A 21,922-nucleotide genomic window follows, 5' to 3' on the forward strand; every position below is an offset into this window, starting at 1 on the left:
AATTGTAAAGATTAGCGTATTGGCTGTGCTTACAATTTTGTTGCACCAAACAATAATTCACAGAATAAAGCACACAGTCTGCGCAGGGTGGTATGAAATAAGCAGAACAATTGATTTTTGATTATGAATGAAATGTAATAATTTCAAACTGTCAAATGATATGGCCTAGCAGTACCCCATAGTGAATTGTTGTGATTTGCAGAGATTGGCTTGATTGGCTTAAAAAAGTGACACCAAAGAAAACGAATTGATGTTCGTGTCGTACAGGAGATAAAATATCAGGTTCAAGCCTCTTACCACCGAGAGTTTTCCATTGCATCTGGTAAAATACAAGACGATTAAAGTAGTGCCATGATCTAATGAACTCGTCCATCTGTTTAGCTTAGCTTCTCGCTCATTTGCAACGGGGGGCCAGCACATCCGTCTCGGATTCGGTGTGCCAGTCAGGAAAGGGGTGTGCCAGCAGTAGCGTAGATGTTGCCGAAACACAGCAAAATGCCAGCTATTAAGGATAGTCACATCGTGAAGATTGCGGTCGAGTATGTGGACAACACGCCACAGATGTACCCGCAGTTGATCGAATTTGACCAGCGGCAACCGCTCAGTGCGATTATTCAGAATCTGTGCAGCTCCTGGGGCATACCGGATGCGGAAAGCTACGCCCTTCAGTTCGATGGTATCAACTACGTGACGGAAAAGAACCGTAACGAGGTGAAAAATGGCACGGTGCTAAAGTTGCGCTTTTCACCTTCTAAAACGACCAACGACATTCTAGAGAAGTTGCGAAGCGGCACCGACGATGAGAAGGTGACCGAACTGAAAGAGCTGCAGGTGCTGAGTGCGGACAATACGTTTGCGTTGGAGTTTATCAAGGAGCAAGGGTTGCGCCTAATCATTGCGCTGATTGAGGACGCGGAGTGTGAGGAACGCATTCTAGACTTGGCACTCTGTTCATTCGTACAGCTAATGGAACACGGTACGATCTCGTGGGACATTCTGGAACCATCGTTCATTATGCGCAATGTGGCGTTCATAAATGGTCCGTCAAAGCCGGAAATCATTCAATCAGCTCTTTCAATCCTTGAAAATATTGTACAGAGCAGCAATAAGTATGCCCTAGTGGAGAAGGAAATTACGCTTGAAACACTGTTGAAGCTGTTGCGTGATGCATCCCGGACGCAGGTGCAACAGAATACAATTGCGCTGCTGAATGCGCTGTTCATCAAGGCGGACGATACAAAGCGACGCTTGTTGGCGGCAACGCTTGGTTCCAAGCAGTATCGGAGTGTTATCAATAGTGTGATAACGCCGTCGATGGGTGCTGAAATGGCGCACCAGCTGTATGTGCTGCAAACGCTTACTTTGGGATTGCTGGAGCAGCGCATGAAAACCGCCATGGACGTACAGGATCAGGACGCGCAGGAGAAAATAAAAGAGCTCCGTCGTATAGCATTCGAGGCGGACGGTGTCGATCCAATGCCGGATGTGACTGCGCGGCGTCAGCATGGTTCGTCCTACTCGAGCCACTACAAAAAGCTGGGCTTTAAGTGTGACATCAATCCGGCGCAGGATTTTTTCGAAACACCACCCGGCACACTGGCACTGGATTGTATGATCTATTTCGCACGTAACTACACGCAAAGTTACACAAAAGTGGTGCACGAAAACAGTTGCCGGGCGGACGAACACGAGTGTCCGTTCGGGCGCACCAGCATCGAGCTGGTAAAGGTGCTGTGTGACATCTTCCGCATCGGCGAATCGCCGTCCGAGCAGGGGCAAGAGTTTTATCCCATGTTTTTCACGCACGATCACCCATTTGAGGAGTTTTTCTGCATCTGCATCGTGGTGCTGAACAAAACGTGGAAAGACATGCGTGCCACGACGGAAGATTTCGTGAAGGTGTTTTCGGTGGTACGGGAACAGATCGTGCGGAGCATCGTTGGTCGGCCGGCCAGTCTGGAAGACTTCAAGGCGAAGATTCACACCTTTACGTACAACACCATCACGACACTGCGACAGCAGGAGCGCACCTCGCGCGAAGAGTGCGAATCAACCGCATCGGCAATAGTGAGCTTGAAGAAGAAAATAACGCCCGAAATACGGGCACTAATCAAGGAGCAGCGCTTGGGGTATCTGATCGTAGGTACACGCTTCTGCAAGTACTCTGGCGGTAAGCGCGAACGGGACAAGTATTGGTACGTTCGACTGTCTCCCAACCACAAGGTCATTCACTACGGGGACTGTGACGAGAAGACAGTCCCAACGCTGGAGGAACTCTCGAACAAACTGCCCGTAATCGACATCCGTCAGATGCTGGTGGGGAAAGAGTGTCCCCACATGAAGGAAATGCGCTCGAAGAAAGCGTCCACCCCGCTAGGATTTTCGCTCGTGCCGGAAAGCAGCGAGCAACCGACGCTGGACTTTATCGCACCGGATGAGGCCACGTTCAACTACTGGACGGACGGTATCAATGCACTGCTTGGGCAGCCGATGACGAGCAAGCAGCAGGAAGAGGACTTTGAAACGTTACTTTCGATGGAAATCAAGCTCCGGTTGCTCGATACGGAGGGGGTAGACATTTCGAAGGATCCACCAGCGATCCCCCCGGAGCCGGAAAACTACGACTTTTGCTTCGACAGTTAAGCGGTTTTGCAACCACAAAAAATGAAAGCGTAACTATAAAATTAAACCAAAGTTTTTGTGACACAAAACAAAACTAAAATTATCAGACTAGAAGTTTCGAACATTATCCACACGGTTTGCTTTCAATTTGGACAGGTATGTTTTCTCTTCCATATCTTATACATCGTATCGATTGCACGATAAGATTGTGTTCTAAGGAATCTGTGCTAATGGTTTTCTATCTGTGTAGAAATGCAGTGATGCAATTCAGGCAAAATAGTTATTCTAAGTGTGTTATCGGTATCATATAGCAAAAACAACCAAATATTCCATGCAATATTTTTACCGTACTCAATTTCCCTTACTCTAACAACAGCATCAACACGTGCGCGAACGTATTATTTTATTAGTTTTACTGAAAGAGTTCTATTCGATGATCCGTTGATTTGCATTTACGCTGTGGAATACATCAAATATGGAGAGCAGAATGGCATGAGGAGATGAGTTGGTGGATAGCGTAAGACAAACTTTATAAGCAAATAGCCAAAATTATGTAGACTTATCCAACAATGGAAATGCTTGGACAAGAAAAGCAATGTGAGGCAATCTTCCCTTGGATACGGTAATAAAAGTATATACACTTTTTATATCAAAGTAAAAAGAAATCTGCATGGAAATGGTTTTATGAAAGAATTAGTATTGCATGTCATTGAAATATGTTTGATTTAAAAATGTGATATTAGGATATCAGCTTTGCACTTGGAATTACTATACATTTTGTCGTTGGTTCTTTGCTTTAAAAATTTCGATTTGCATTATTTTCAAAGAAAAACGTGTAACGTGAACGTTTATTTTGCCTTCATTAAAAATTTCTGATTAAGAAAAAATGTAAACATAACGACACAGGATAAATAAGATGCACCAGAGCGCACTAACACACCTTTGTAAGTGAATTTTCTGAGTGTTGGAATACTGCTAACGCATGCATCAATCCTTAAAACAGTTTCTTTTGCTTCTTCAGCTCGACCTGCTTCCACTTGGGCAGTTCCTCGAACTCGTGGTACGTCATGCTGAACACGGTCACGAAATCATCGTGCGTCAGATGTATCTCCTTGCGCGTCGGATTGATACTGGCCGGTAAGTTGGCGGGATCGCCACGCAGCATATCAAGTGGATACTTTTGGTATCGATCGAAAGCATCACTGCTGCCATCGTCGCTTCGTACGGATGAGCGGGGCACCGGTATGGGAGCACCGGAAATACGTCCACCCGCACCGATGCCATTTGGATATTCGATCGCTGTGCGCAGATTTTCATACAGCGCGCACGTCTGAAAAGAGGGTGAAAAAATATTAATATGTCCGTGTGTGAGGAATTAAACGCACGATCGTGCGATCGACTGCTTTTCCCACAAACCTCGTAATATTTCTTGTCCCAGCTATCAAAGAAGCCAACGAACGTGATCGGTTCTTCGCCCTGGCGAACCGTTGCGATCGGCATGGCCGTATCGCGCTGCACCGGATGGGAAGCGATCAGCTGCTTGGCCAAATCCCAGCACTGGGCACGCTCTTCGGGCAACGTTTGCTCACCAACCCACGCGTACACGATGTTACCAGCATCGAGCAGAAAGACACTGTCGGGCCTTAAATCTTGCTGTGTAAATCCAAAGATCTGTCTCAGCGTAGGCTTTCCCTCCTCGAGCAGCTGGCAGCGATATAGCCCGATCACCGAATGGTCCCACGTTTGGGCCACATTCATTTGTACCGCCGGCATAATAATGTTACCCGCCGCTGTGGTTTTTATCAGCTGCTTTAGGAACTTCTCGCCGACCGAATTGAAGAACTCGTCCGTTTCGTTACCCTCCATGACGAGATTGTACTCGCCCAGCTGGGACGCGATCGATTTGGCCATTTCGCGCGAATCACCCGTCGAGTACTGGCCACACCAGATCCAAACCTCGTTGTCCGGTGCCTTGAGAATGTAGCAATCTTCCGGATAGTAGAGCGTTTTGCTGGACACCTGTACCGCTTTGCAGGTGTACGTCGTATTGCCGACCACCTTCAGCACGAAGCTTGTTGGGTATTTGCGCAGATTGACAACACCGCCACCTTGCTCGAGGCTTGGATCTTGTGCATTCAGCACGATAAGAGCACCCTTGAAGATCTGCAAAAAGTGTGGTGGTTCCATGCCCTCCGTTATGCGTACCTGTACAACGTTCTTTTTCAAATGATCGCACAGTTCGTTCAGGAATGCTTCCCCAAGGGTACGATGTTCGGGTGGCGCATTCAGCCCACACCACAGATACACCACGTTGCGGATGGAGTTCGGGAGCGAACCGTTCGCATTCTCCGTACTGCATGCAACCTCGTAGTGGACCGCATAACAATTCCCGGAGTAGAACGTTTTGGCGTACTTGAGCGGAATCTCTTTCACCTCATCGATTCCAATCTGGTACACCGTCATGTCACCGGAACCATCATCCATCAGCTGTATCTTGGCCGCCATCCGTGGGCGCTGTATCAAGGTAAGCGCATCAAACTTTTCCGACAGCCCTTTCACCGTGTTCCCGTTGATATCGGCGCTAACCCAAGCGGGAAACAGACTAACAAACTCGGCCGGTTCCAAACCATCGATCACGCGGGCTACGGGTGTGCTGGCCGGGTAACCCTTCTTGATCACATACCCTCGTACGTGACGCATCGCTTCGGCGCGGTTCTGTTTTTGCGAGCTGCGCCCGATCCAGATCCAGATAGCGCACGGGAAATAGTCCACTATGTAGATACTGTCCCGACCGTACAGATCAGCTTGCTCCAACGTGCCCGTTTTAACCAGCTCCACCCGGAACACTCCATTCACGGTGTCACATTGGTACAGTTTCAGCAGCGTATCACCACTAATGCTCGGTGTGAGTGGCATTGGCTTTACGAAACGTTTCGCCAGGTTTAGGTAACCGTTCCAAACATCCTTTCGGTCGATACTCATCGACTGTTCATAACCATCGTCAACGATGGCTACCTCCGCAAGGTTGTGCAGCTTTTTCAACCGTTCACCCATCCGAATGCCAAAGATGCGTTCTACCGACCCGGTTGATCGACCGATCCAAACGAACACGATGGTCGCCGTCTGGAGGATCATTACCTGTCCACTGTTGAAACACTGCCAGCTGATCGTTTTCTGCTGGATGCAACGCTGTGGAGCTGTACCGGAGATTTGATACAGCCGCGGTTCGGTCGGCGTTGAGGATGCATCCGTTCCGGAATGTACACTAAAAAACAAACGATCGCGTTAATAATAGACTTTTGATTGCGGGTTTGTTTTTCTCCACTTACACGATACCATCGTCCTTGAAGTAGGACAGAAAGCGTATGCCTTCGTGTCCCTGAGACTCACGGAATTGCGTCGTTTTGTGATCAAGATGCAGATCTAGCTCAATAATTTTATATGCCGCCGATTTCGATCGTTCCGCGCTAATGTTCGCACCGAGCCAGAAGTGTATGTTGCGCTCTATTGCTGCACCGGCTGTTTTGATTTCGCGACTCTACGAAGAAGAAGAGTAAGAAGAGGCCATGATTTTGTTTTATCTGGACGCAAGATAAACAACGTTTGACGGTTTTGCTTACGATTGTGTTCTTATCGCAACCGGTTCCGGTTAGTGAAGCTGCATAGATAACGTACGCACACTCGTCGTAAAACGTTCCGTACTGATCCTTCGGTAGTGTTTCCACATGATCGTGCTGGATGCGCCATATGTGGAAGCCGATCGAGCGCGGACTTATCTTCCGGAACGCGGTATCAATTTTGATGTCCTCGTACACCGGACGCTTCTGATCCTGCAAAACGAGATAAGGTAAAGCATTAGCAATCGGTTGACCGTAATGAGCGGAGAGAATAGATTGTAGGTCACACCATTTCCAGCTGACAATGCAAAAATTACTATAATAGCTACTATGTATAATAGGTAGGTTGTGCGTGGTGTTCAACGGGACCGAGTGACAGTAGTTTTTGGAGATGGCGTTAGGAAAATGTCACCCATTCTCAGGCCACCATGCGTGCAACGGTTATGTTACGGCTCGTTGGAGAGGAAAATCAGCATGCCTTTCGGCGGTATATCGGCAACGGTTTGGCGCAATACACCAAATAATGCTACCGCAATCGGCCGATCGTTCTCCTGAGGCGACACACTAGAATGGGTGGAACCGCAACGAAAGCAACCAAATCCATCAATTTAAACCACATGCTGAAAAGTTTTGGTAAAGAGCTTGTACTGTAAGCTCTCACAAAAGGAAAAGCCCAAAAAACCACGAACCAATGTACCATGGTTTGAGGTTAATGACTGAGAGGGAACGGTTGATGTTTATGACGTTGTTCTTGGGCAATACTGATGATCGGGAGGTTTGAAATTCTATACCGCCATTTGTCCGATTGTTCACGGTGGCTGTTTTGGATCGGTGGGTAGTGGCCCATCGGAAGGTGATCATTCCAGTTGAACGATGTACAAGAGCTTTGATGGATACCTTTTAGCGAGGTGTGTCCCGTTTTGAATGTTTCATGTTGAAATGGTTTGTGGAAACCCATTTTGTTGAGACATTTGCGTGTGGTACTAAAGAATTGTTCAAGATGCGTATGGCGCATGTTAGGGCTCTCGTCTATTGTTCTGGATCATTCTGCTTCAAGCGATCTAATGTCCGAAATGAAATCGTGTTTTGGTTGGGGATGTTAGCGATTGCGATTGAAATAATAGGGTGAAGTTGTTCGTATGACCTACACCCTATGGTTTCATTGTCTTGTTAGCACGCCAACGATGTTCTATTGAATATTTATTCACCTATTGTTGTGACAACGTGGGTTCAGTAAATTAGTTTATAGTAGGAAACAAAGTTGCACAATAAAGCACCATTGGATGGATGATTCTTGGGGCTGTAAACTTCCTGAATGTAGCAACTATGTCCGTCTGTATGGGTCTCAGGGGAGGATTTTGTTCAGGTAAAGCAAGGGTTCATAATAAACTATTTCGCACTGATCCCACCTAATAGTGAAGGCATTTATGTATCTCTTGATTCTAACCTATTTGATCGCAAGAATTACATTTTTTATCAACAAACAAACCACTTTTTGAATTCCTCATAGTAGTTCTACGAAAAACCAGTTGCTAAACAGGGTCCCTCTAGTCCCACATGCTCATATATTAATAAACCACCTGAAATGAAGCTTTAAAGTAATCCCTCTTCCAGTCACTTCCAATCTTTTCGGCCATTTCAAACGGATAAATCATCTTTGTATTTCATCACAAGAAAAAGCACCACATAATTGATGGGTTACCTTTTTTTTATTATGCCTCGTTTTCCATCGTAAATCCACCTAAGCTTGGAACCATTAACGTCGAAGGGCCATTCCATTTACTGTCCAATTTTATGTAAATTGGTCACTTTCATTTTGAACCGATTAGAAGCTTTGTTTCTCGTGTGGTTTAACCGTTTTGGCATGATTTTAATTAGATAGCACCTACTATTGGTACGTTACGCTGCTAATAGCGCAAGAAAGGCCATATTCAAATGCACACCAAGCTGTGCATACGTTTACTCTTTGAGCAAAAACATTCTTTCACCTAATGGATGGTTTTCGTTTTTGTGGTTTGGATGCCAAGAGCATTAACGATTCGTCTTCCTATCCGGCCCCTTTTAAACGCGTATTAATGACCTTCGCAGGCGGTAATTATGCTACATTTACACCTGCTGCGCTACGACGGTATTTGATGTTGACGGTTTGGGGCCGTATTCAACAAAGCAGAGGAAAAGGAAAGAAAACACGAGGGCTCTGCCATGTAGCATGTTCATTTATTCAATTCGTTTCGGATCTGTTACCCGGGGAGTTAGAGGCGGCGGATGGGATGGGAACTTGTAACTGTGAAAACCGTTCACCGAAGGTTTGCCCCTTTTGGGCTGTGGTTTACCGAAGGGAAAATGATGGAAGCTGTCATTTCCCCATCGGCGACCGCACCGGGCATGAAGCTTCCCTTTTGCCAATGTGGTACGATTTCAAATCCCACCCGCTTTACGCTTAGTATATTGCCGTTGAGTGGTTTAAGTTTTAACGTTTGCTTTTCCATCAGTCAACCGTTACACGGTGCGCATTATCTTTATGTCCCAACCCGGTGCGAAAAGGCGAGATTATGCAAAACAAGAGGGGGCAGAGAGAAAAAAAGTTGCATTGCAATGCGAACCATTAGAGCGGGAATATGCCGGGTGCGATCATTGACCGTTCGGAGGTGCGATCTGGTATATTTGCATGCCTGAGCGTGTAAAGTGCAACGCAAGTGCAAGTGCGGTTGCTGCACTCGTGCCGCTCGATCTGCATCGTACATGTCCGCTAGCCGTTGTCTGGCTTCCGGATTGTTGGTACAGCGGGTGGATGATGTTTGACGAGTGTTCGGCTCCGTTGTTTTACAGCCGATTTCTCATCAACAAACGTACGTGTGGGCAAGCAATAAAAGAAGTGTAATTTTCCGCATCGAGAAATCGTCATGATGTGTCGTTTTCCACTTTCGATTGAGGTGAAGCGATCAACTATGTATGATCTACCAACTGGACTTGTTTCAGAGAAGTGTTTACCATTTTGAATATTCTTTTTTTACAGCTAAAATAGAAGACAGTGCTTTAAAATTGCTCATTATTAATCCACTTAAAAATATTCCTTCCCACTTGCTTAAACATATAGTCATTCAAGGCTAATTGAAGCAAAAAAAAATCTTAAATTTTGGTTTTGACTACAATTTTTAACTTATTGGGCTAATTTTTCGGGCGGAAAATTGAAAATAAATACTTAATAAAAATAAAAAGTTGGGGCGGCCCGGTGGTGCATGTGAAAAACGGCGCCCGTCCACACGGCAGGGACCGGGTTCAAATCCCATCCGGACCGTCTCCCCGTAGCATGGACTGACTATCCTGCTACGTGGTAAAATAAGTCTTGATACGGCCAGGCCGTTCTAACCGAGCAAAAAAAAATAAATAAATAAAAAGTAATAATAAAATAATATAAAAAGGAATCTTTTATTCTTTGTATTCCTTGTACCGAATTCTTGTTGATTCTGAGAAACAAAAATTATGTAAAAAAATATAATAAATAATAAATATTTAAATATTTACCAAATAGATAAATATTTACCACAAGTGTATGTTAGTTTAGCCTTATGGAAAAAATTTCGAAAAAAAAATAATTGAAAAGGCAACGCTGTATAAGCCATATTGACAAACAATATGACGATATTTCTATTCGTAAAGTTAACTATTAATTATTCGTAAAAGAAAAAAAAATGTATTACAGTTAAAAAATAATCAAATAATAAATCAAGTAATATTTGTATCAATATTTAATCAGCAAAAGGATGATCAATGCATGGTAATTGAAACATTCCTCATGTTTGACATCTTTCCTGTTAAACTTCAATGTTTTTGATAAATTGTACATATCTTTTCACTTTCCCCTATCAATTTTCCACCTGGTGAATGCATTTCAGTTCGCACAACCGATCGCAACCTGTCAATTCGGTCTGCTCATCGTTTCGGTGCTCATCGGAGCAAGCATTTCATGCAACTTCATCATTTCTATCGAATCGACGCTAAAAATGCATGCGCCCAACATCAACCCACAACAGCTACCCTCCTCCCCCAAAAGGGTGTTGAAAAGACGCGCAAAACATGCGCTAAATTATGATCGATCGTAAAGGACCGGTTTTTGTTGCAGTTGCTTTCCTATCCACTAGCTTCGGACCGGAAAACTATCGACTCAGTATTAAATTCGCAACGAAAGTAAGATGTGGAACGATTCGTCGGAATCTCGGAGGTTGGTTTGGTTGGGTGTTTCGTGGCCTGGGCGTCGAGAGGGAGGAACCCATTGAGGGTGAACACGTGTGCTTACGCTATGGTTCGATTTGTGTAAACCATCATCAACGTCAATTTGTCGGTGATTTTACAAGACACGGCAAATCGCGGCCCCCGGGATGAAGCGAAACGAATAGCAAATATACATATTTTTCCGGTCTCGTTCTTTTTTTGCTCTCCCAGATTAGGGAAGTAACTTTTTCCGTTTTCCCTCGCGGTACGTTTATTCAAAATTATTGTAGCTTTTTTTTCGGTGGAAGTTGTCGTAATCGAGAGCAAGCAAAACCGTTTGCCGACGAGATGAATGCTTCGGGGTTTATGGAAATGGAGAGGCCATTAATTAATTTGGCTGTTAAACGGAAAAAAAAGAGAAAATGGAGAATAGATGCGTCTAGTTACGCGTGCCGACCATTTCCCGACCGTAGGGAGTTTTTAATTTAATTTATTCGATGTGTTTTCTACGTTTCAAATACGCTAAATGATGGTGAGTTTCTTGCAGTTGCATTTCCAGTGAGACAAGATGGTTAAGACGAAAGTACATTTCTTCCAAACACGAAACGAAGCATGATAAGAGTTTGGTAAAGGTAAGTTAAGAAAGTACTCAAAACGTTTAGCAAATGTTTTCTGTTTTCCTTTTTTCCTTTAAACAAAAGTGCCAATTTGCTCGATCGCTCTTGATCTTATCACTCATTTGAATGACTGGCTTTTTTGCAAGATTAACATTATACAAAGCCGAATATACGTGGTTGTGGGGAAGAAAAAACTTGAAATGACTGACTTGATGGTGCAGCACTCGGTGGCACGTACAGCTTGGAAGATAATTGAATGGTATACATTTCCTTCATGAGCCCTTTTTTGTTGCCAACCATCATCGTATTGAAAATCGTACTAAGTTTGCAAACTACGACAAAGATTAAGATAATGAAGGGCGGATAATCTACTATACATGATGCAGCACGATTGAAATATGGAGAAATAGGACAGGAAAAAATGGGTAATGGATTTTCTGCAGAATGATAAATGCACGCGAGGAAGTACGTTAAAAAGCAATAGATCATCGGAAGATTAAATATTCTTTTTTTTTCCTTGGCAGATCTTAATGACGCATATTAGATGGTGGAGGAAAACATTTTATTTTGCTAGTTTTAAGGCATATAGAAGCTTCATTAAAATATTAAATTCGGTTGTGGATTTAATAATTTAAGAAAGATCAAATGCTCATTAAGGTTTAATAAGCTAAATTTGATTTGGTAATAAAGTTTAATAGGCGAATTTTAATTTTAGAAAATTACCTAAAAATACTTTAACCTTCGTTTGTACAAAAAAAGCCGCAATTATTATAATAATAATAAATCTTTCTATGCATTATACACAATGAGGTAAATCCATTACTCTTTCCCTTCATTGTTGCCCGAAGAAATTGGATTCAACGTTAAACGTCTTCGTACAATAGATATTCATAAAAGTGAGCTAAAATTGCCGGTACAACTGCAAATGCGACCATCCATCCATCCATCAGTGTGCCTCTAGCTAAGTTTCCGCAGCAAACACATAAATAATGTTAGCTTGTCGTAAAAAAAAGTGAGTACTTTGTGGTGTTCCGATAAAACCCCCGACCGGTGTAAGCCGCTCTTGATTTTAGGATTACATTTTTATGATTTCCTTTCCAAGCCCAACCGACTGCAGTCGTCCATTCCGTCATCGTAGGCGGACGTGCAGAATGATGGCATGATGGCAACAAAAAAAATAAAATAAATAGAAAGAAGGAAGTGTTGCGCACCGTGTGGTGGCTTGTCTCCGTAAAAAAAAAAACGGAAAGGAGTCACAACACGAAAGGGGTGAAAAGAAAAAAGGTAGTAAATCGGCTCATTACACCGATTTGCCTTGCAGCAATAGGGCAGCTAGGGGGTTTTACTGGTGTGCAAATGGAAATGCCCTTTCGAAACCGAAAAGCCGATGCTTTGTGCGTGTGGATGATGGGGTGGATGATTTTAATGTGGACGTGTTTCCGCATCCATCAACACTGAACATCGTTTGATGATCTGATTTTACATGCGTAATAAGAACAATAATGTTTTTGTTGTTGTATACAAGCAACTCTAGAAGGCAGATAAGATCGTTTGTTGGTAGGAATATACAGGGAAATTTGGTTCCATATCTAAGAAAATTGTTTTTATATACTTAATAGAATACCTCTTTTTATAATATATCATGATCGATGACGATTATGTGGGGTTTTCAACTTCGAAAGTGTTAAGAAAAAAACAATTAAAATATTTTTGATTTCAAATTAAAATTCGTTCTTAAAATTACTAAGGAAAAGTTGTATCGAACAATTTTTATACAAAACCAAGAGGGCAGGCATGGAATTGAATTCATGTTAAAATATACTAAACCAACTAATTATCTACTCTGCTGTGGAAAAAAAGATAAAAATAACAACTAATACGTACAAAATCTTTCTGATTAATATCCAGTATCTGCATCTTGTAGATAGTAGATAGACGCTTTTCTCTCTCTATTTCTCACGCTTACAATACAGCAAACAAAAACGGTCTAGTAAAACCAATTAACCTAAAACGTTTTGCACGGAAGGCACCAGTTGCTAAACGAATAATTATCACGATTAATGCTGACGAGTTTCCACCGGCTTTCGTTTGCCTAGTATATAGTCGTCCGTCGTATTGTCGATGGATGGAACCGCGAGATTTCGCACAGAAAGCAACAAACGCACCGTAACTGGCCGGAGAATATTATCGTAAAACTATCACAAATCACATCGAATTGGTTTAACGCGTAATGTACCGGTTCACTGCGCGGTATAAGTGTGTGTGTGTGCTTTTCTTTTAAATTCTCTAAACACTAGAAACATTAAATTTTCCCTTGACTAAATCATACCACAGGACTGTTATTTCGATTTTGTGTTTCACCTTAACAATGACACACGCACGACAATTTTTTTAAATCTTTCTTCAACATTCGGCCAGGGTCCCACACTAACTGCACGACAAAAACCGATTAGTCTAATTGCAGTAACTGCAAACGGAAAGAAAAGAACTTCCTCCGGGAGAAAAATAAACCAAAAAAAAACCACAACAAACGCGCACTAAGAAGTGCGAATCGAAAACGAAAGACTTGCGCGCTGCAGCAAGCGACGAACGTTGCGCATCGAGCGACGGTACCGGAATGAAACCGAAACAAAGCTCCACGGCTATGATGGAGTTGTTGATGGTGTTACGGTTTTGGCTGGGGGGGTTCCGAAGAACGGGTTCGGGTACGAGAAATTTGATAGCGGTCGGGATTGTTTTTCTCTCTTTCTCTCTTTTTTACTTACTGCTAAACCTTCATTCCCGGCCTGCTGTTTTTAATCCCTTGGCATTTGCTGGCGGTTCTTCGGCGCAAGCTTTAGGTCAGTTTGTGTGGGGTGAAGGTAAGGAGAAAATAGTGAACGAGATCGGCGATTCGGTGGCAGATTTCCGGGCTAGCGGACATACAAACTAGCCGTATCCGTTTTCGGTCGTCAGATTTGTCCGGTGCTGGATTAGTTAGACACATAATCGTCCCCCGCCGGGAGTAGTTAGATACATAAACAACGTACCGCTCGGAAGCCAAAAGGGGCATCCCCTAAGGTAGGTTTTGTGGAGAAAGACCCCCATTCTCATGACCAAGTATCTTATAATGCTGAGCAGAAATTTTCCTTTGATGTAGACCGATAAGGGAGACAAATGTAATGATAAGGGTTTATTATGATAATGATGGGGGGTTTCTTAACCTAGCTTTAAACGCGTCAATGAGGCCGCTTTGATTTTCGTTAAGTTGCAATCCCCTGTGGATGATTGAATTGTTTCTATTTTATTGGTGTAATTGTGCCTATTAAAATCTTCCTTGTCAGTATATTTAAGGGCACATTTGTTTTGCAATTTCAAATCGAAATAAAGGTTCTTGAAAAGCTTTTATAATCTTGTGTAAAATATAAAAAAGCCCTTCGTTTTTAAACGTAAAATAATTAAAAGAAATAAACGAGTTTGGTTCTTTGTCAATTAATTTTCTTACTATGCTTTAAATTCCATATTTAAATAAGAATACACGTAATTTATTTTAGCAAACTTTTAGATGCTGAAAGACGAAAAAATGTTTCCAGTACGAACAACTGTACATTAATTTTCAAGATCAGACAAACTTCAAAATCTACTGAATTCTAGACCATTTTTTTTAAAACGATTTAATAGACCATATTTATGTTTAAATTTTTAACTCTAAATTGAAATAAATCTTAAAGAAAAAAAAAATAATTCTTAAGCGTGATCCCTTTTGAACGTCACGATCACAGAAGTATGTAATATGGAGCACACGATCACAATCCGCTTAAGGTACAAGCTCCTTTCCCGTGGTTGAGCTAAAAACACCGATCTCGCAAATATGCTCACGCCCATTCTTCTGTCGCACATCCTTACGATGGCTTTTCTCGCACGTTGTGGTTTTAATCCCACCACCTTCCCCAGTTGTAAAGCTGTTTGTCGAAATTGATTGAGTAATGAACCGTAAATAATTCGATTTGATCGTTTCGGTTCGGTACCTTTTCGGTGTGACATTAAGTTGCGTTCGGATGTATTTGGGGATTTCTTTCTTCTTTACAGAGAGAACAGGCTATTACCATCGTACACACTTCATTCTACGCTTTGTGATCGCCAGATCAGTTTGATCGAGCATTGAAACGAAATGATACTTTAATCGCGCAAGGGAAACACAAAATGCTCCACTCACGCACAAACAATTGTGGAAGGGTTCCGTCTTCCATCTTCTCCTTCTCCATCGAGGAAAAAAGTTCCCTTTAAAAATGGGGGAAAATCGTCGCCTCAGAACACCCTCAAGAAGCGCCGCACGAAAGCGTAGAAAGAAACGAAAGCAAACAACTAACAATAGCGACCTAAAGTCGATCATTCTTTTTACCAGTTCATTGAACCGGTAAATTACACGACACGAGCACATCGGAGGAAGGCTCACGAAGGAAAATGATTCACCAGAGCATGCATTTTCTGCTTCCTGGATCGTGGGCTATCCAAGAACTGCGTGTCAAACGGGTGACGGTTTGTTTAGCGGCACACGGTGGAACCCTTTTTTGCATTTTGTCCGCAATTTTCTTGCGATTGTTTGCACACACCTCGAAGTCACCCTTCGTAATGCTTTCTTCCCTCAACTACCTTTCTGACCTACCAGCTTGATAGGAAGAAATTTACGGACAATAAAATAAAAAGAACCATAAGATAATTCATCCCCCGTTGCTGGCTTGCGTCCCATACAAAGGGAGGGGAATATGGTGTGTGTGTGTGCACACGTTTGTTTAGGACCGTTGTAAACTAGGCAAAGGAATAAGTTCAAAGAAATTACGATTGGCAATGTGTAGCGAATGCGACAAAAGAGAGGCAAATTTAGTTTACCCGCTGTGTGTTTGTTGTTTTTCCCTCCCATATTGAAAGCACCTTTACTTTAGCACTTTTTGTGTGATGATCGCTTGAAATGGGTTTTGTGTTTAAATAGCAACAAAAAATGGTGGATAATTTTAATGATTGTTGTAAGAAACACTGAATCGAAACAATGTTGCAGAAACTTACAGGGCGACCATATTTAACATAAAAGGAAAATTAATCCACTATTAATAAGAAAGTCGCGGCACCAGAGTGTGTTTGTAGTGAAGTTTTTTTGTGTAGATAATTGCAATCAATGTTTACATAACAAAATGAGACTTCCATGGTGGAATGTGCGATTGCCATTTTAGTATAGGAGGACGTTGGTGTCTTTATCCAAGGGAGGTCTCAGGGAGTCGTCTAGTTCAATAGTATGTAGATTGTGGATTGAATTTCTCCTGGTTTGTCGAACAGTCTAAAGCACTAAATCTTGGAAAATAAAAAAAACTTTTCCCTTAATAAATTATCAGATTGATGCGCCTGATAGTATGCAACCGCTGCATTTTCGACTACTATTAAGCTAGGACAATGTAAAGGAGAGTTAAAGACTTAGTATTACAAATATGATAAGTTTAAAAAAATTTCTGTTCTATTGTTTTTTGGTTATTACTAGTTTAAAAATTTATAAAATTAAAACTACAATCAGCAACAAACAGTTGCTGACAGGGTTATAATTAATCGATCGAAATGATAACAAATTCTAAAATAAATTTATTCCAATCATAAACTCAAATGGAACTTTCAAATCTTTTCAAAATTTCCCGCTTAACAAAGCTGCTGCAGCTTCTCAAAACAGATAACTATCACCATCCGTATGTAATAATTAACATTAGACACGGTTGTTTCAAGCACATTCTGTTTTGGTGTATTTTTGTTACACTGAACCAAAAACATCAACCCGGTAGCATTAGCTGGCCACGACCAATTATCATGTGACGAATCGTGTGAACATTCTTCGACAGCTTCTAGCGCTGGAAACCGAGGACACCCCGGGGGGTGTGTAACGTTTAATGGCCGTTTCCGAGAAGAGAAAAGCCCCGGTTGTTAGGCTAGAAAATTGTAATCATCTCATCTATTTCTTGTTTCGCGTTTTCCCCTCAAGAAGACCAAAATAATAACACACAGAAAAAAAACACATAAATCAATGTTTTCTTCTCTCACGAATTTCCACCGGTTGTTGGTTCGGTAGCTAGAAACAAAAGTGGAATGTGTTCACGATTCGATTTGTGCATTCTGCCCGTCAACACCTCGTGTTCGTGCAGTTCATCACCCTTTACGGGCGATCAGTGTGATGCGTATAATCTACACGATTTAGGGATGGTACGTTCCTAACGTACGGTATGTCACACATTTCCCAACCCTTGACTGTGCTGGGTGCTCGGTTAACAAAACTTCTTATTATGGTTTAGCGTACAGCGGCTTTGACCTTTCTGTTACGTTTGGTTTTCGTTGGTGCAGCTTTTCCCAGCGTCTCATGGTTCACCTCCACCCCACCAATCTTTGGAATTGGTGGCCGTACCCACAACAGCACGAACCCTTCGTGCACGTTGTTGTATGTGACTGCAAACGATAAACATAAGCACCCTTCAAAGTGCGCAAAACGATGGCGATACTGTAATGGAAGTTGGGAGTAACTTCCCTCGTGAAGCTTTTCTTCCATTGCGACAAACCCATCGTTGGTTTTCGTGAGATTGTTTGCCCCCCCCCTGTGTGTTGGGGTTTTTGGTACAAGCTCGTCTCCCATCAGGCATGGGAGAAAAGCATCTGCGTTAGATGAGCTTCGATCATTTTTGCGCAACTGCTTCGGATCGACGATGGTAAAGCGAACGTTTCGTTCCTTTTTGGCTAATGATTGTCAGTAGATTATGGGGTAAACACCAAGAAAAGGCAAAAAGGGTATGATCGTGCTTTTCCGCAAGGTTTGGCAATATTGCATTACATTTGGCATTCAAGCATAATGGAAGAAGCGATCAAAGGGGATCCTCAGCCGAGTGTTTGGCCAGCAACTCTGCTGGATAAGTTTGAAGAAAAGGGCGGAAAAAATTACCCAAAAGTGATCGTACAATAGATTAAGTCATCTAGATAAACAATTAGTATTGAATTCTTTCGCATTGTTGGTGCTGCCGAAAGAATGCTGCCTCGAAGCACCTGTTCTGCACATTATAACTCATGTACCACTACGGTCATCATATTCCGACGATAGATATGAATCATTCATTTGCTACGGCAGTTCATTTTTTTTTCAGCCCCTATGTTGTCACACACCCCAACAACAACGAACTCCCCTCCGATTAATATTATGATGGGTTGTTCCCGTATACGGGGGAGGTTAACTTTTGTTGGCGTTCTGGGAGGAATCATTTTTAGTTCCCATCACCATTCCATCGGTTACCTGTGAACGTTTTACGTACCAACAGCTATTTCCAAAAATATAAAGCACCTCCCCCCCATGGTGAGCACAATGAGCTACGGGGATGATTCTGGTTTTCTTGTTTTTCTTCTCCCTTTTTGGTCAACAAATTCTTTGCGGCGGAGCTTTCCGTTTTTGTTTGTTCTCTACCGAGGCAGCGCCGTTTGGCGAAATGAAAGTAACGGGTGGAAGTAGAACGATGTCACCGGAAGTTTGTGCAGTAAAGTCGCGATAGCGGTGCTGCTGGCGGGGGGTTTTGGTGATGAATAGGCGTCTAAATAATGGTAATTTATGGTTCAGCTGGCGCAGGGGTCCGGGTCGGTCTGTGCTGGTTGTGTGTTGCATTAAGTTCGTTTTCTCAACATGGTTAAACATTCATAATAAGCAGGTTAAAAAAAATGTGATGTATAACAGCTGATCATTTGGGCATTCGTAAGCTATAACGATATATTAGGACGCTAACTTAATTCGTGACATTTTAGAAAAATTGGTCTTAAAAATGTGTCCGAAATAACATTCTTAATTTCTTTTTGTGAATGAATATAATTAGTATTGTAAATAGCTTTTGAAAAACAAATGAAGCTTTTGAATGATTGCAGAAAATTCTTTGCAGCTGCACGTTTTCTAAGAGCTTGAGAACGACTCAGGAATTAATAAATAAATTGCCTGTGGCGGGATCTAGAGATTATATACTGTATAAATCTTTTCTTCTACGGTCGAGCTAGACAAGACGGCGTTTTTCAAAATTTAGCAACGATCTGCATAAAACCACTAAAACGGCAAAAGCTTTAACTGAGCAGCAACTTTAGTCTTTTTCTGCTATTTTTGAGCTTCCCCATAATTGAAGCTAAAACATTCGATTAATAATTTGATATTCTCGATAGAAGAGAAGCGATTTTTACTTTCTTTATAATTTTCCACAAAGTCCAACATCTCTTGAAAACAATACGTTGCTAATTAAGTTTTAGGCCATTTAACTTACATCACAATTGTTTAGTAAAAAGTTACTATTTTATTAATTTTACATACCTGAAATGTAGTGCTGTTTATCATTTTGCTCTCGTGGTACATCGAAGACAATTTTTTGCGTATTTTTATTCACTGTTTTCACTGAATCTTAATCCACTTTCAACTGCATAGTCACACTAAGTTCCTCGTTCGGATGCTTTTTCCTCCAGCAACTTTGACAATTTCCACTGGTCGATTTGTGTTTCCGGGCTAAAAGTTAATCACTTATCGAGCCACAAAAAAAAACAAAAGTGCCTTAAAACCTTTCCTTTTTGGCTAATCAGCATAACGATCGTTGGGCGATCGTTAATCGATGGTAGAAATCACAACACTATGATGGGCGAGCACGAGCGTCACAGATCGTCGACCGTCGGGGAGCGAATTTCACTTTCAACTAATCGTCTGAAAACTGTCACGCACGATCCGACCGTTCGCGGTGCATGGAAAACTAGCCACGAGCTGCAACGGTGATGCGAGTACAGGAACCGTTCTATAGCGCACAAGAGTGTTTGTGTTCGTGGCGAGGGTTGTTACCTTCAAGGCAAATTAGCCGCTTTACCCGTGCAGCCCGCGTGGAGTCGGTTGGGAAGATCGCCTGGGAAGGGAAGTTATTGTTGGATTGCATTCCATCCGTCACTGGGGTAGCCACCGTAGGGCAGATTACGGTCGGCGGAAACGTATGGGGGATGTTCTTTACTTTCCGTACCCTAACGTAGCTGGGCTCGCCCACACACGGGGAGTTGCCGTGATCCGGTGTGGTACGGCGTTGCAGCTAGATGACAACGGTTCGACGGAACAATAGTAGGTGACCGTGGTGGATTCGGAAAAGCGCACACACACCCAACACTTCCCGGGTTTGGCCGTGGTTAATGTTAGTCTAAATTTGTGTGTTTATTGTACCAACAGCGCAGAAACGGGAGGAAGTAAGCGTTGGTTTTCACTAGCACAATACATCATCTTCTACGGTATACTAACTGTCACACGATTGTTGTCAAACACTTCTTTTCATTTGTCACTTTGCAAGCAACCCAGCCACAGTGGTTGTTAAACAGTACACACTGGCGGCGATAATTGTACACATACTAAATATGTTTCTTTTCTGTTTTTTCATCAAATCTAAACATCAAGGTGGGTTTTAGTTCCAACTTTTTCAATATTACTACTTAAACAAATAACTATTTCCTAATTCTCGATTCATAAAAGCTTAAGCTCCTTCAAAAGGGTTTGTTTTATACAATTCCATTCATAAATATTACCTTCTCCCTTTGGTAATACTATTTAAAATTGTTTGAAGAATATTGTAGAGAACTTAAGCGTTTACCAACTATCACTTTGACAATAACGCAACATTTTACTATCTGTATTGGGAAAGATTGTACAACTATTTGCACTAGTGTCTGCACTTCTTTCGCACATAAATGATCGTTCCATTCACTAGACACCATCAGCTAAAGAGCTTACCACATCATGGAAACAAATTGGATCGATCATCCAATAATCGATTAACGTGTGACTAGCTGGTTTTGTTCAAATGATGTAAACGATATCCCACCGATCGCTTCACAAAATAGTAACAAATGATCTAAAAGCTTACCGCAATACTGTGTAGCGGGATCTGCACAAAACTGTAACCAAAACTCGCGCGATATCGCCGACAACTGACTGGGTACTAAATGCATGATAATATGATTAGCGAAGATTGAGTTCGCGAGGAACCGTTGACTGCTACGAAGAAAAAAAAAACAGACCATTAGCAAAACCCCACACTGCAAGCGCGTAAGTGAAGTAGAAAAGAGAGTATTTAGTTCTGGTTTTTTTTATCCTACGCCCTGGGGTAAAGAAAAAAAAACCAACAATGATCATTTCTTTTTCTCCTAAAACATTTACGCGCATCGATGAGTGTCCATTTAACGATTCCTTCGCCTATCGGTAATGCACTTTTTTATCACCGACGTTACACCACATCGTAGAGACTGCAGTTTTCCACCCTCTGCGCCTTTGAGCATACATTTAACACATTCCATATGCATATCATGGCATGCGTTAGGCGGTCTTGTCTTCCTCTATGCTTCTATGCTGTACGTACAGGGAGCTAAAAAGCCGTCGGTCAGTAAATTGGCAGCGTGTTTACCGGACCATGGCTCCGGTGCTATTTGCGTATCCGAATATCCGCGAATGGGTGGGATTTTTTTTTTGCTCTCATTCAGAGTGTGTGTGGGTCTTTATCATACCCAACGAGGGGTTAATTTTGATGTTTCATTTGAAGCCCGATGAATGTATGTATGATCGTTTCACTGAGCCAGATCTACAGCGCGTGGTTCACTCGACAAGAAAACCTTTGCTATGTAAAAACAGTTTTTGTTACGACAGATTGGTATTTAGTTAGCTTTTCAGGATTTACATGTTGATGAGTGTTAATTATTGCCTTTTGAGCAACACCGTTGTTTGGCAAAACGAAGCGCTAGAACATGAGACAATTTCCATCACAATATTGCAAGGTCGGTTACTAACCCAAAACTGAGGAAATCAAATTATGTCAT

At 42.3% G+C, this 21,922-nt stretch overlaps 2 protein-coding genes across 4 annotated transcripts; one reads left to right on the forward strand and one right to left on the reverse strand.

The window, feature by feature from the left end:
• The first annotated feature begins 68 nt into the window (after positions 1-68).
• On the forward strand, positions 69-3,287 carry LOC125763919 (engulfment and cell motility protein 1). The gene is made up of 2 exons (XM_049427650.1): positions 69-322; positions 382-3,287. The coding sequence occupies exon 2, from the start codon at positions 475-477 to the stop codon at positions 2,641-2,643; it is 2,169 nt and encodes a 722-aa protein (XP_049283607.1). The 5' UTR covers positions 69-322; positions 382-474; the 3' UTR covers positions 2,644-3,287.
• A 150-nt stretch (positions 3,288-3,437) lies between these two features.
• Positions 3,438-21,850, reverse strand: LOC125763912 (villin-like protein quail). 3 transcript variants are annotated; one of them, XM_049427636.1, is made up of 6 exons: positions 20,977-21,850; positions 19,404-19,606; positions 6,243-6,452; positions 5,952-6,160; positions 4,039-5,887; positions 3,438-3,952 (listed from the first exon to the last, which is right to left on the reverse strand). In XM_049427636.1, the coding sequence occupies exons 2-6, from the start codon at positions 19,443-19,445 to the stop codon at positions 3,617-3,619; spliced, it is 2,646 nt and encodes an 881-aa protein (XP_049283593.1). In that variant the 5' UTR covers positions 19,446-19,606; positions 20,977-21,850; the 3' UTR covers positions 3,438-3,616. The 3 variants fall into 3 exon arrangements, with proteins under 3 accessions (XP_049283593.1, XP_049283594.1, XP_049283595.1); XM_049427637.1 differs by lacking the exons at positions 19,404-19,606; positions 20,977-21,850 and adding an exon at positions 12,953-14,355; XM_049427638.1 differs by lacking the exons at positions 19,404-19,606; positions 20,977-21,850 and adding an exon at positions 6,529-8,453.
• Positions 21,851-21,922: the final 72 nt, after the last annotated feature.

Source organism: Anopheles funestus, chromosome 2RL, assembly GCF_943734845.2.
Source record: "Anopheles funestus chromosome 2RL, idAnoFuneDA-416_04, whole genome shotgun sequence".
Taxonomy (NCBI): domain Eukaryota; kingdom Metazoa; phylum Arthropoda; class Insecta; order Diptera; family Culicidae; genus Anopheles; species Anopheles funestus.

Bases quoted from the DNA above. Each gene is read 5' to 3' on its own strand.
- LOC125763919 (XM_049427650.1), top strand. From the start codon at position 475: ATGTTGCCGAAACACAGCAAAATGCCAGCTATTAAGGATAGTCACATC.
- LOC125763912 (XM_049427636.1), bottom strand. From the start codon at position 19,445: ATGTACCACGAGAGCAAAATGATAAACAGCACTACATTTCAG. The intron at 6,453-19,403 runs GTATGTAAAATT...CTCGTTTTGCAG, and splicing joins TAAACAGCACTACATTTCAG to GATCAGAAGCGTCCGGTGTA. The intron at 5,888-5,951 runs GTAAGTGGAGAA...TTTGTTTTTTAG, and splicing joins TTCAAGGACGATGGTATCGT to TGTACATTCCGGAACGGATG.